The sequence below is a fragment of the Ixodes scapularis genome, unplaced genomic scaffold (genome assembly GCF_016920785.2).
Source record: "Ixodes scapularis isolate PalLabHiFi unplaced genomic scaffold, ASM1692078v2 PGA_scaffold49__6_contigs__length_1374808, whole genome shotgun sequence".
In the NCBI taxonomy this organism is placed as follows: domain Eukaryota; kingdom Metazoa; phylum Arthropoda; class Arachnida; order Ixodida; family Ixodidae; genus Ixodes; species Ixodes scapularis.
Window position 1 is genome coordinate 659,236 of NW_024609878.1, and position 14,059 is coordinate 673,294.

General features: G+C 47.4%; 2 protein-coding genes across 2 annotated transcripts in view; one reads left to right on the top strand and one right to left on the bottom strand.

The window, feature by feature from the left end:
• The first annotated feature begins 606 nt into the window (after nt 1-606).
• Nucleotides 607-10,765, top strand: LOC8035190 (proteasome inhibitor PI31 subunit). Its single transcript, XM_029979938.4, is given in 8 exon segments — nt 607-651; nt 653-778; nt 1,724-1,870; nt 2,478-2,557; nt 5,732-5,902; nt 8,491-8,637; nt 9,782-9,865; nt 10,620-10,765. Coding segments are annotated over 8 exon segments (855 nt in total). The 3' UTR covers nt 10,675-10,765.
• A 1,120-nt stretch (nt 10,766-11,885) lies between these two features.
• LOC115308183 (acetylcholinesterase) overlaps nt 11,886-14,059 on the bottom strand; it is a 37,146-nt gene continuing 34,972 nt past the window's right edge. Inside the window, exon 12 of the mRNA XM_029979939.4 lies at nt 11,886-14,038. Coding sequence (XP_029835799.2) covers nt 13,954-14,038 — 85 coding nt within the window. The 3' untranslated portion in view covers nt 11,886-13,953. The remainder of the gene's footprint in view (nt 14,039-14,059) is intronic.

A 14,059-nucleotide genomic window follows, 5' to 3' on the forward strand; every position in this document is an offset into this window, starting at 1 on the left:
CTTCGATCCGAAACCGTAACTCAGTTGGGTCACGGCCATAACTGCGCGCGCGCGCGCGCAGTGAAACATTAACAAAACGGAAAGAGGGGGAGGAAAACAAAATATGAGGGCACAAACGAGCCGGGTGTCATAATAATGAAAAGAACACACAACACGGTCTCAAGTTGAGTTTGTTGTTCTCTGTGTTGTCAATGGAGGCGCTGGCATATTCTGCTGGTGCTGGTTAAAGCACTGAATAATATTTCGTCTGCTGGTTAAAGTCCCTGTTTATTTGGGACGATGAGAGAGGAAGAAGCCGGGAGATATGCGGGTCTCCATCGCCTCCATTGATGGGACATATAGAAGTTACCTGGCATTTAAAGAAGCAAGCGTAGCGGTTAAAGAGGGGAAAAAAAAAGATAAGAAGGGATCACATAATTGTAATACACACAAGCTAGATGGCGCAAGCCGACAACTTATTCAAAAAACAAAATTTAAATAAAAAATTACTTGTTTAACTTTAAACATTTATAAAAGATGGCGCATACTGCCAACCAGTTCAAAGATTTGATATGTACACCCAGAGGACTCGTGAGTATATCCACTACGCTTCATGATAATGTAAAAATGGCGAGTTCGGGAGGAGCTTCGGGTTCCGGTGTTGACAAGCTTTTTCGGTTTGGAACTGCTCTTCAAATCCTGCAAAGAAGCCCTGCGCTCAAAGGACGACGCCTTAGTGCTGTTGGTGCACTATCTTCTTGTCAGGAGCGGCAAACGATGCGTAGGCACCGGCGAAGAGGTGGTTTGTTTTGCTTTCACGCACTTGTGTTACCGGTATGAGCAAGGGGGACGTTAACCGCGAATGAGTTATGTTTACGCGCTCACCTATTCTTATGTAACAGTGCAATCCATGTGTCGCAGGCTCCTATCAACGATCGAGCCTCTTTATAAGGCAGATATGTATATATAACAAAACAGAGCTAATAATAAGCAAGTCCCGAACGGAAAGCCCCGACGATACAAAATTCGCCGTGTCATTCACCAGTAGAAAACCCTCCTACGTTGCCATTAACTCTGGAGGATTTACCAGCATTACTGATAACGTTCCGGGGGCAGCATAGACGCTTTTTATGCTAGAAAGGAGGGATTGCTATTACTGATCTTGAAACAACGCCTCCACATGCGAGAGGTCGTCCGTGGAGCTACATTCTCCTTCACTATGGCTGCCAAAACGAAACCGGAACACTGATTGGCAATGTTTTTGGAACAACTTACTAATAATTTGACAAGAGCCAGTCAAGTAGCATGTCTCATGTGCACTTCGAAAATAAAAAAAAAAAAAAAAAGAATGCTTTTGTGCAGAGTTACGTTTCACAGACAATCCAGAGAAGTGCATTGCTGTTCAAAACGTGTGCAGGGAGTTCCCGAAAAAAGATGCTCAAACTCACGGAGTTTGAGCATCTTTTGAGCAGATGCTCAAACTTCGTGAGAATATGACGCTAGCCGTTGGGATAGAATGCTGAAGTGTGAGAAAATGACATTACCTGGATCAAACGATAATTGAGACAAACTTTCAATACATGCCTTGCACGTGACGTCACATGGCCTGACGTCATGTGGCCTGGTGTTCTGTGTCAGTGCAACATAACAACACTCCAGTGTTCATCCTGCCTGCAGTAGTGCAATTAATAGAGTCTATGTTCATAGAGATTCCGTGTTTTTTTTTTACCTCTTTCGCTGCCAGTGGACGAAGCCTCTCCAGAGCACAGAACTGCTCCCACCAGAGTGGAATGCCAACCAGGCCGTGTACACGCTGCGATACACCCAAGGGACTGAGCGATACCTCCTCAAAGTTTTGCGAGCAGACGGATTCTTGCTGGTCAATGTTCTGGTGAGTGACAACTTGCCGATGCTATTCACTGGCAGGTGTATAAAGTAGTAACATTAAACAGACCATGAAACAATTTTCGTAGGTTCTATATTTGTCTTGTGATATTTGAACACAACAGTTCTGAACTGAAAGCTTAGTTTCCGTAAAGTACCTGTAAAAATAAAGGAAACCATTTCCCAGTTCAAAAGCTTGCTGGCAAGTTGGAGAACTCGAACTCGACACCTTAGGTGTCTTGACCCAGTGCTAGGCAGCAGTTGTTATCGTAGAGTGCTTTTGAGATAGCCACTAATTTGTCGCAAGATTCCTTAGATGTGTTACACCGGCTGCCTTGCCATGCCATAACTTGGGCAGGGCACGTTGGTAACAATAGTTAATACTAGTGCAGTGCAAGGAGGCTTTATGTAGATTGCTGAGTGCTTGTTTATTATCTGTTCTATCTACTTAACATGCAAATGTATGGTTACAGTAACATCGTATGCTCAACTTTATGTCATCGTTTGCTAGAGTGTCGTCCCATAGACCATCTTTTATTAGGCAAGACGTCTACCGACGTGAATGCTACCTTCATGGAGGTTGTCACATGCCCTCAATGACTTTTCTTTTTCAGAACATCCGCAAAGAGAAGACAGCCTCAACAAACTTCAGCGTTGACAAGCATGTTTCGGACGACTTCAGTGACTGTTCCAGGCAAGTAGCCTGCCGAGGTGCAGGGAAGGGCTTCTCAAAACATAGGCACTGCCCACAGTATCCAAAGGTTTCATTAACACTATTTTACTCCAAGGTGAATTAGCAGTGTGGCTCGTTGCAAGCCATTGGCCGGAGACACCCTAGTATGTATGGGATGATTGGTTAACTTAAGAAAATAAAATAGCAAGATTACAAAAGGAATGCCCAACTTTGTGTAGAAACTGTTTTAGGTGGCAAGTTTACTGTGGCAAAATTGACTTCCCGCTTGCAACAAGACATGTAAAGCCAGGCACGTAGCCAGGATTTTGTTTCGGGGGGAGGGGGGGGGGGGGGGGGGGGGCCGCCCATGACAAAATGCTGTATGAGGGGGAGAGGAGGTCCCAGCAAAATCGAAGATTTCGGGGGGGGGGGGGGGGGGGGGGGGGGGCCCGGGCCCCATGGGCCGCCCCCCCTGGCTACGTGCCTGTGTAAAGCATTGTACAGTTGTGGGTTGCAAGCTGAAATGACCGAGCAACAACCGAAATATACCAGTGGCGCTGCATCGATGCTAGTTGAAATATCACCGAGAGGTAGCATAGAGTGTGTTGGCCACTGCTATCTGACTCTGCCTGTTCCCTTTTCGCATTTTAAGAGCTCTTCGATGTGACTTGCCTTTGCTTTTTGCTATAGCGTACCTGCGCTTGCTGCTGCCTTCGTAATCTGTGTGCGTGGTTCCTGCATTAGTAAAATTATTTTTCTGATAATTAGAAGCACGCCCAGTAGCGGCATCTGCGCATCAACTGCACACAGTTTCAAGCATCATCATGCCGAATCAGATGGTATGCTCGACACTTCTCGTTTCGGGGCAGTGTTACCAATATCTTAGGGTCGTCGCTCGGTTGTTTCAGCTTACTTTGTCCATTGCTGTACCTGGTGAAAATGAGCAAGGTGTGGCAAAGTCCTAAGCATCTAGCTCCAGACCAGTCTCATTAACAGTGGATTAGTCATGTGCAAATAGTGGATTTTCAGTTTGAAGCAAATACTGTAAAACCCTTAATATTCGCAGCCCTTAATTTTCGCGAATCAAAAGATTCACGAAATTTAAAGGCACGTGCAAATTTCAGGTTTTAAAAGTTTCAATGCAGGAGTCTGGAATTCGAGAAATTTAGCGGCCGTGATTATGTCCTCTTTGACTGATTTGCGAAAAATAGGGGCCGTGAAAATAAAGGGTTTTACAGTAGTAGTTTTGGCCAAATACTTTTTTAAACCTAATATTGAATAGTTTTCCTAAGTCTTTCACTACTGCACTATGCTTAAATGAAAACTCAGCTAAACTCATGATGATTCTTCCCAAGCTTACACTAGTCCAGGCTTTAGCTAATTTTAATCTATGTTGAATCTCTGAATCTGAACCCGAGGTGGACTAGAACTTTCTTTGAATAATGCAAAGTTTGAATCGCCGGGAGTTTCCTTCCTAGAAGCACATAGGACGGGACCTGCGTGTTACTTTGAGTTAAGAGAGTTTGAATTAACGAGATTCCACTGTAGCAATATTTATTGACTGTGACCTTAGTAAGTCCAGTGCCCCCTCGTTGGGATGGCAAGTAAACGATACATGTGGCATGAAGTTAATCCTCTAGAGATGCCCAGCTATACCAAATTGAGAGGACTTCTTAATATTCTTGCTATATGAAAATACCTTTCCTTCAATCATGAATGATTAATGCAGGTTGTCAGGGCATCTCTGCCTAACATATGCTTGCACTTAATAGCCAGATTAATTTAGAAAATTTGACTGCAGTGTAGGGATAAACATTTGCAAAGTTTAATTTCTTCTTAAATACACCAGGCACGCATGTGCACCATTACAACTTTAAAACATGCTTTTCTATTAAGCACATATGCGGCTGCGATGTTCATACTTTTCAAGTAAATCGCAGAAGGTTAGCCCTGTTGAGTGCGCTTCTTTCCCAGCACCGGTGCAGTGGGAAAAAGCAACACCCGCAGAAGCCAGAGCCATATATAGAGAGAGTTTGGTCAATGGGGGGAGTGAGCAAAGCCAGGGTGTGCACGAGACACAGATAGAAGGCTTGACGTGCTCTTTTGGCCAGCCATAAAACGAAAATAATCCCCTAGCGGCGGTAGCGAGAAACACTTTTAATAAGTGCGTAAGAGTTAAATGTAGCGCACATGATGTTTTGATTATGATCATGCAAAAAGGTGTAAGAATAGAATGTACACATCGCAACACTGTTAGCGCGAACGCGACATCGGCGTATTTTGACATTTTACTTCTAAATAGTATTAGCGAGCATGAAATTTTATCGCTTACATTATAGAACTAAATGAGCTCTTTCCGTAGCAATAATAACTTGGATGACATCTCTTGGTTTCAAAAAGAAAAACTGGCAAAACCGGCGATCGCTTGTTCGCGCTAACAGTGTCGTGCTCTGTACTGCTCAAACTCTGTTTTGCTCAGGCAGAGTCTGACTGCTCGGACGGCATTTTTCCGGCCCTCGGCTATCATTCTTCTAAATTTTGATTTTGTATGATCGTGATTAAAAAATCACGTGTGCCATATCTTTAGTTGCCGAGAATTACTCTGACACACTCATTAATTTTGTTTCTCGCGACCACCGCCAGGGTATTATTCGCGGCTCCTGGCTGGCCACATTTGAATCTGTGAAAGACGGCCTGGAACAGACCCAGCCTGCTCTCGGCCAATGGCGCCTCCTCATGTGCCTCCTATACTTCCCAATGAACAGCCACTTTCTCTCTATACATGGCTCTGGCAAAAGCGAACTCCGCGGTTGTTGCTTCTGCCCAGTGCACCAGTGCTCAATAAGAAGCGTGCTCAATGGGGCTAACGTGCCGTGATTTGACTGTTTGCATAGTGCAAATATTGCTGTTCATTTAGAAGCGAATATCGAATAGCATACTATTCGAAACTATTAATGGAATATTCGCACATTCCTACTGTGGATAGATGAAAACATGTTTGAGAAGGACGAATACTCACAAAATAACAAGGCACAGCAAGACGTCGCGGTAACCAGACAAGTGTGGCCGATTTTGCGCGACATTACTCGCTGCACTCTCGACTGTACCCCGTCGTCCATCTCGCACCCCGGCTTCCCGTTCCAAAAACGTCCGACGATCGGCGTCTGACGACGGGTGTCACGGTGTGCGGTCCAGGGCGTTCAAGGACCTGGACGTGGTGGTGGGCAAGGTGACTCAGGACGTGGTGTCGACCCTGGAGTCGATCGACACCGCCCACGAGGCGTCCACCTCGAGCTGTCCCTCGCGCAACGTGTCCCAGGAGTACAACCCGCTCCACATCCCCAGCAGGCAGCCAGGCATCGAATGGTGAGGGGCATTGCAGCCTGTCGCGCGTCCTGCTGTGCCGAGTGTTTACTCCGTTCACCTTTTTTGAGCCGAGCTTTCAGCCAAGGATACAAGCATGCGCTCTGGACCACCCTCCTTACTTCGAGACGCGTCTTTCTGGCGCGAGCGCGTGTTCTGCAGAAGAGCGTTTCGATGCCGAGGTCTCTTGCTCTTGCACTTGTAGGCTTGGCAGTGAGCATAGTAGTTAAAAAGAACTTTTGCATGAACAGAATAGATGTAATTCTGTGTACTCAGAGTTTACTTTTTGGAAGGCGTTTTTCTTAGACTGTTTTAGAGCATGAAATGTTCAACCCCCCCCCCCCAAATCCCAAAGTTTTGTCCGTCCTTGCATTTCCTGCTAAATTTAGCGGAGAAATTGATGTCGCATGACCTATATTCCAATTCAGTTTCCCCACTAAATTAAGCGGGAAAACTTACTTCCAGTGACCTATACACTAATTCAGTTTTTCAGCCAAATTTGGAGAGGAAATTAACCAGGGTGTTTAGCGACCGGGAAAGCTGGGAACTGTCGGGGAAATCTTAATTACCGGGAAAAATCGGGGAATTGTCGGGGATATTGCCACAATGCGGGCATAGTCAGGGAAAATGAGCCGGAATAGCCATCGAGTGCTCTTAGAAAAGACTCGAGGACTTGGGGGCAGAAAAATAGGCAATAAATTCTGCTGAGGGCAGAGTGCGGGCTCTGCTCACCCGATGTAGAGTGCGCTACCCGATGCAAAGGGAACAGCCGTCAAATCCAGTCCAAGACTTGGATTGGATTGAGGGCACAACACTAGGCTAGATCCAGTTAGAGCTACTCTATTTAGTAACAAATGGGAAAGCCGCAGACCCCAATGCAAGCCTTAAGCCGAAAGTATCTGGAAGTGTGCATTTGGCGGCCATGCTGCCATTTGGTTACTGACGTGTGTGGTTCAGTGTACTGTTTCCATTGTGTTTCCGGAAGTGGCCTCTTCACTGATGACGTCGGCGGCAAGAAAGTGATTGTTTAATCCGGACTGGATGAACCTGAATATTTCGGAATATGGAAGTTGGATTAAGCCCATGTAAAATTATCCTCGCAGTGCTCAATGCTCAATTTGGAGCACATTTGTTCTAATTGTTCTGTTTGTTCTGTTTGCAATGTGTTCTAAAGGTCTTATATATTTAACCACCTCTACAGTGGTCAGGGAATTTCACTTGAAATTATCAGGGAAAACCTGGAAAAGTCAGGGAATTTCAAAATAATAATTTGCTAGACACCCTGATCAACATTATGTGACCTGGTGTTAGATGACCTATCACACCAATTTGGTTTCTCGCTAAATTTATCAGCAAAATTGGCATCACATGACCTTTGTAGCAAGTCAGTTTCCCCGTTAAATTTAGCGAGAAAATGAATAAAAATCTAGGTTCTTCACTCCCCGAAATGACCGTTTAGTGTATTCAAAACAAATCTTAACGATCGCTCCTCGAATGCTGCATTTCACGCAGGACTTTGGAAATGAAGGTCGCTGTCAATTTTTTTAATAATAATAATTGTGGTTGCGTGGATATTTATTTACCGTGTAGTTAGTCAGCCATTTCAAAGTTGCGACGAGTCACTCGCTGTAGATGAGCAATTTAGCCAGTGCAGTACAACCGCTAACCTGGGGTCTTTAACGTGCACCACGCAGTAGTGATACTTTTTTTTTTTTTTTTTGCAAATTTGTTGTTTTGGAGATGATTTTTGTTAAATTTCAAATTCTTTAAAATGTGGCATTCATTGGAGTTTAGTTTTGTCGTGTTCCTAATTCTTCACAAATTATGAATACAATTTTTGAACGAATCTACACAAAAGAACCTTTCAGCCTTTCCACTCTCGTGAAGAAGGAAGACCAGCGGAGCTGTACTCGATACACTGTGTGCTTCTTCTTCGTCGTCGTCTGTTTTTCGCGCTGTTTCCTACGATGAATTCCCACCAACGCACGCAACTATCCATTCTCCTATTATAGCTGCAAAGGTTGCCACCATCTACGAGCGACGGCGGAAACCATACTGCTTGTGTGCTTGCCGTTGTCGCTTATAGATGGCGGTAGCTGTCCAAGTAGGTTTGTGTCGACATACACGGACACGATCCTGGGGAACCTAGCCCTTAACGGCTCCGCTGTAAAATACATAGAAAGACAAATAGAATTTCAAGGACACCTAAGCACTAGGAGTTGTGAATGAGAAAGCATGAATGTCGTTCTTCTGTTCCCTTAGTTCATCTGTGCCTTACTGGTGTGGACGACCACGTTTCGCTCCTGCCGAGGTTGCTGAGCGCGCGCTCTCTCGAAGCGGCCGCAGCGCCCTTGCCCCAGCAACGCCCGACACGAGAAAACCTGCTAAACAAATGAACTCAATGTTTTCCATCGATTGCACTTTTCCCTTTTATTTCTCGCTCGTGGTCAGAAAAAAATCTTAGGGAGCCTGGCCACCGCTTTTAGTGTCGTGCCAAGTCATATATTTCGTTGTAACATAGACATTTTACGATCTCATGTGGGGGAACCAAGGTCGAAGGTGTCGAGGTGTTCCATCTCGCGCGGTCTCAGGAACCCGCTGCAGGAGCCGGGGAGACTGGGCCAGCGGGACCTGAACCCCTTCTACACGGGACCCGGGGGCGGCATGATCATGGACCCCAGGCAGATACCGAGACCCCACCACTCGGACCCTGGGGTGGGGATACCCGGACTGCCCAGGTGACCGCCTTCCGCTACAGCCCACGGAGGGCACCCGCCGACCGCCGCACTGTTTAGGCGTCCGCACGCGGGGCCCTCGACGAATATCTCGATCTCCCCCGACAAACCGCCCGGCCTTTCGATACAAAACGTGCTCCTATGGCCACGATGCCCAGAATGCGCCTTCGACCAATGCGTTTGGCATTTCGTCGCGCCGTCGAATGTTGCGGTCTTGAAGCGGCAACAGATGCCACGAATGCCGGAGCGTCGTGCCGTCGGACGTCGCGATCCCGACTGTCGCCATTCGTGGAAATGCCGGCGAAAAGCACGAGCAAACGTGAGCATCGCCATCGTCGCGGCGTCCCGGAGTCCCGGCTGCCAGAGCTACCGCGAACCTTTAGTCTGGAAAGCAACCTGCGGCAGAACAAGCGTCCGTCGCATCCTCCGCTGCCGCCACAACACCGCCAAGATCGTGGCCTGCGACGACGCGACGCTTCTATGTCATCGCTGGCGGAAGTTGAGACACTACATTTTGGGGTGCGGTAAACAGTTAGGTTAGGCTTAACCTAACCTGACCACCTTTTATAAGACTTGCGCAATGAAAGTGTCGCGGGAGCGTGCCATCGGTGTTTGGAGGGCACTCGTAATATCACCGATCAAGCACGAGCCCAATGCTGACGCAGCACTCGTGTCCAATCTGCGTTGGAGTAAGATGCGGAAAATTCGGTACCACTGCACCCTCGTTTTGTAGTAGGTGTTGAGCGAGCGCACTTCCACGGTGGGAGTGTGCTGTGGGTGATGAGGAAGACACCAAGCACGTTCTTCGGAGGATATGGGGAGACGAGATATGGCAGGGTCAACACTGGCGCGTGCAATCGCGAGAGACACAAACTTTGCGTTCTTCACTCGCTGAGCGCTAGTTTTGGCTGGGCTTTTTTTTTTTTGAGACGCTCGCGACGACGTCTGCGCCGTCGAGGCACAGACTGCACATTGAGCTTGTTTGCGGAGCTCTGCCACGAGGCAATGCTTGCCACGTTCTGCGTTATCGCTGCTTTTGCTGCGAAAGCGCAGGAAAGGGGCCATGTTTTAGGGTGCTTCTCGCGTCCCGAGGGACTGTGACGTTGCTGCAGCGCGCCTCTTTTGACGCTTTGCTTCCTCTCCGCAGGGGAGCGGTGCCCCCTGGAGCCAGGTTCGACCCTTTTGGGCCCCCTCACCCGAACAACCCGGGGAACCGCCACACATTTGCCGGGTACGTCAGACAAGAGTGGGTGGGGTAGCCTCCGTCCTTTGGAGGTGTGGCGTCTACCAAGGTGCCTGGTTGCCGCACATTCCGGACGCGCATTTCACAATTGGTCTGCGTCGAGCCTCTCTCCCTATTTTGTGCTAGAGGTTTTAGGTTTGTGGAGCTCCGGCGAAATTTAGTCACAGATTTTCCTCGAAATTCATTTGACACAATAATAGACACATTGGAAGTGGTAAGCCAAGTTACAAATCAATAAGATTTTGCAGAAAGTTACTGGCTCTTCAAATTTAGTTAGACAGCCCGAGAGGCTCTACTGGGAACATTAAAAGCACAAAGTAAAATCCCGTAATATGGGGGTGGTGCAGGTCGTTCCCGTCGGTGCTGGTTATGGCATCACCTTCATTTACCATTTTCTCAATAGCTATTTTGAATTTAGTGATAATAGCATGCCGGGAAGAGTAAAGCCTGGCTATTTTAAAAAATATGTTTAGTGTGGACAGCTAAAAGAACTGCCGGAGCTCTTCTTTAAAGCCCGACCTACAAAAAGATTTCCGCGCTGTAGGGAAACCCTCCCCGCCACCATTCCCATTTTCCCCTCTCCCACTGCCATCTTGATGGCGGGGACTCCTTTTGTTGCTGCATCTCGGAGCCGGATTGTCCTGTCTGGCAGCTTGTTCGGTGAAGCTCACGTTATGGGAAAAGATATGACTGAGGCAACACTGACAGCAGCAATCGTTTTTCTCGTTTCCACCGTTTCTAGGCCATCGCCGGACCACCTTCCCCCGCCACCGGATTACGACGACATGTTCAGCTGAGCCGACTCGGTCGGCAGTCTGGCATCCAACTGTAATATATGAATGTGCCCTTCATTTGCTATTAAAACGATGAAGTTCGATATAATGCTTACCCGTCTTTGTTGCGGTTTTGTTCTCGCCGCCTTCTGTCATTGACAAAACGAAGGAGACGTCGACCGGAGTTTAGTGGGGTCGTATTAGAGTGCCAGTTTGGATGGTGATAGTATGCTACCTGAAACCCGTCTCCCACTGGTCCGTTTTGCTGTGTCCTCAAACGTAGTCTTTCCATTTACACCCGACGACATTGTAGGGGTGTCGTGCTGCTGTCTGCTGCAATCCCGGCAGTGGCGCGGCAGATGTTCGTTCTGCTGCCGGTCCCTCTTCGGCTCGAGGGTCGACGGAAGCTTCGGCGGCAAGAAGTTGGGATGCCGTGACGACCGCGGCGCTCACGCTTTTTGCCGGGACTTCTAGCGCCGGCCACCGGGATCGCGACAGCCAGCAACACGACACTGCGACATCGTTTGTTGCCACTGCGGGACCGCTTTCGATGCGTCGGCAGCATGGGGCACGCACAACGTACCGGCCGGAGACTCTTTTCGGGCACTGTAGCGGTAGAAACAAGATGATAGTACTGGTGGCAATTTTAGGTTTTCAACAATAACCACAAAGAGGTACAACCTTCAATGCTTGGCCATGATTGAGCAGCACCTTTTGTACGAAGGGAACGCTTCTCCCATGTTTGGCCTACGATGTTTTCCCGTTGACGTGCTGGCATTTCCAATTGATACCCAAAGTTTCACGCGAGACTGCCCTTTGCCACATCCATTGCACCCGAACTCGCAACATGTTTCGAAAACTGCACTGACGCAATTTGCTGTCTCGTACATGTGTACTCGGCTACGAGATAGCGAGACTAGATGAAAATCAACTGCATTTCAGCCTACCACCCAGTCAGGGTAAGAAAACAAGCTGGTAATGTTGAGAGACTTTTCCCCAGCAGTCGTCTCAATGCCGTAACAAATTCGGATCTGCTTCTGTTCCCTCAAGCATGAAAAAGTGTAACCTACCAACCTTGGAAGGAGGTTCTTTTCCTTGCGTGGGCGTGCAGTGGGAATGTCTTGGATGACTTGCGTCCCTCATGCTTGTAGCGTTTACGGAAGTGGAATTTGACAGTTGTCACCGAGCCTAGCGTCGGTGATGGAGGAAGAATGGGAGTCTGACGACACGAGATGGCCGTGTTTGAAAAGGTGTTTATTTGAAAAGGCACGGTGCCAGCAAACCTTTGGGTGAGTGACCACCTCACCAGAAATGCAACAAATCAAGCAGCCGTTCACGGACCGACTGAGCTTTAAGCGGAAATACGACGCTGCTTTGCATTAACTAAAAGGATGTGCTGCATTTCCCGCGATGCTAAGGAGCATGTAAACGATTGTTCGGGTGGAAAAAACAATTCCAAAAGTGGAGGCTTAACAGTTCTCAAAAAAGAGCTGCAGCCTTTCAACTGCCATTTGTCTTGGACGGAGGCTAGGCAGGTACCGCTGTAAACCGACGGCATTTTGATGATCGTCAACAGAAAACAAGAATGATTAACAAAAATCTGTGAGACAGTCGTTGTGGAATGAGTAAACATTGTGACACGTACACGCTAGCAGTGAACAGTGCATCGGGACAAACGTCCCGAACCGCCGTGGCAGTGCGCAAGGCAAATGGGCATTTTTCCGAGCTGCTGGTTTGAAAGATTTCCTGGCACAAATCGTTTTAGCACCATGCTCCCAAAGAAAGTTTTTTGTAAAATGCTCTGGTTGGACACGTACGTCATAAAGTGCACTTTCCCCTAAAAAACAAACAACTCTTAATGCAACATTTATGTTGCAAGACAAACTTGGAGATAGTTTGAGTTAGGAGCAATTACGTCCATGCCCAATGGCTGCTTGTATTGATGTACAATCTTGCGCCGAAACCTCCCAACCAAGGAAACTCGGAAAGTGACCAGCTGCGACAGGCATCTCACTAGAACAACTTGCGCACCGCGTGTGAGAGTGTCTGATCTGCCGGCTAGATATGCAACGATAAGCTCCAACCATTGTCGAACAACTTTGTATAAAAACTGACAACAATGCGCATGTTTGTTCTATTTTGGGTGTGACTCCTCCCTTAAGTTTATGGAATGCATGCTGCAATGATGCTTTTTAGATGAACAATCTGGGATGAAAAAGGATGTGCATTTTCCTGACAGAAGGCATAACTGAGATGGCGAGAAACAAGTTATCATACAGACACCTTCATTTCATTTCGTTTGAAACACACAATTTTTCTACGATTATGTAAATTCAGTGTGTTGAGCTTTCATTTCAAACCGAGTCCACTCTGATGGCCTTTTAAAACCCTTTGATCTGAGCTATGGTTGGCCGATATATTCTGCACATCAATTTGATCTGGTTCCTTTATACTGCAAGCCATGGAAAACTATTCATATTGTTCGTCCTCGATACCAGTCGAGCCACGTATGTATTTGAGGTAATTAAACGAGGAAAAATAAGGTACGAGTACATATAGCACAGCCTTAGGAGCCACGTTGGTGCACCCGTACATTCCACGTCATTGCCACCCAATTCTCTCGCAACATCACAAAAACTACTGCTACATGCTAAAAGACACTCTTTAGGACCAGCCTGTTGTCTCATTCTTTTCAGTCGCAGCTTGCTGCCGAGCGACCCTACCTAGCTAGTCTAGCAACCTGGAAACAAATGCACGATTGGAAAGGAGCGAGGGATAACCTCTCGTAATGAGCAGAAATGGTAAGGAACCTGAAATGTGATCGACATTAAAAACAAGTGAATTCGGCGCTCACTATGCGGTGGCTACGTCTCGTCGATACTGCGTGAAAGGCTCGCAATGGATGGCCTAAGGCTGCACAGCCACCGTGTTTCGGATGCTCCACATGACCTTACAATGGCACAAAATGAATGATGTTGTGAATCAAGTACATCGTTGACATGTGTTGACACCAGTTAAACCTGATAAAGCGTATCGCCACAGTTTAAAAAAATGCATTCCAATAAACAGCCGGCAGGGGGCGATGTCGGTGCACTGCCTTAACCAATGAAACTCGCATTCCCGCTTTCTATCTAACAGCACGTTCCAGGCACAACACATACACTCGGGCTGACTTGTGTTCCCAACTGGAGATCATGGAGCCATAGGGCTCCAACTGCCCTTGGTCCCAAGGTTTGTACAACGATCGCTGGCCCTATGTACAGGATCGGGTCACTCAACGCGGCCCAGCCGCAAGCTTCTCTGTCACACGCTAGTGTTCTTGAGGGACTTCAACTCTCCTGGATCTTCGGACGAAGCGTACCTGTTCTTAAACTCCATTCTTCTGATGCTGCAGAGGTGGAAAATGCGG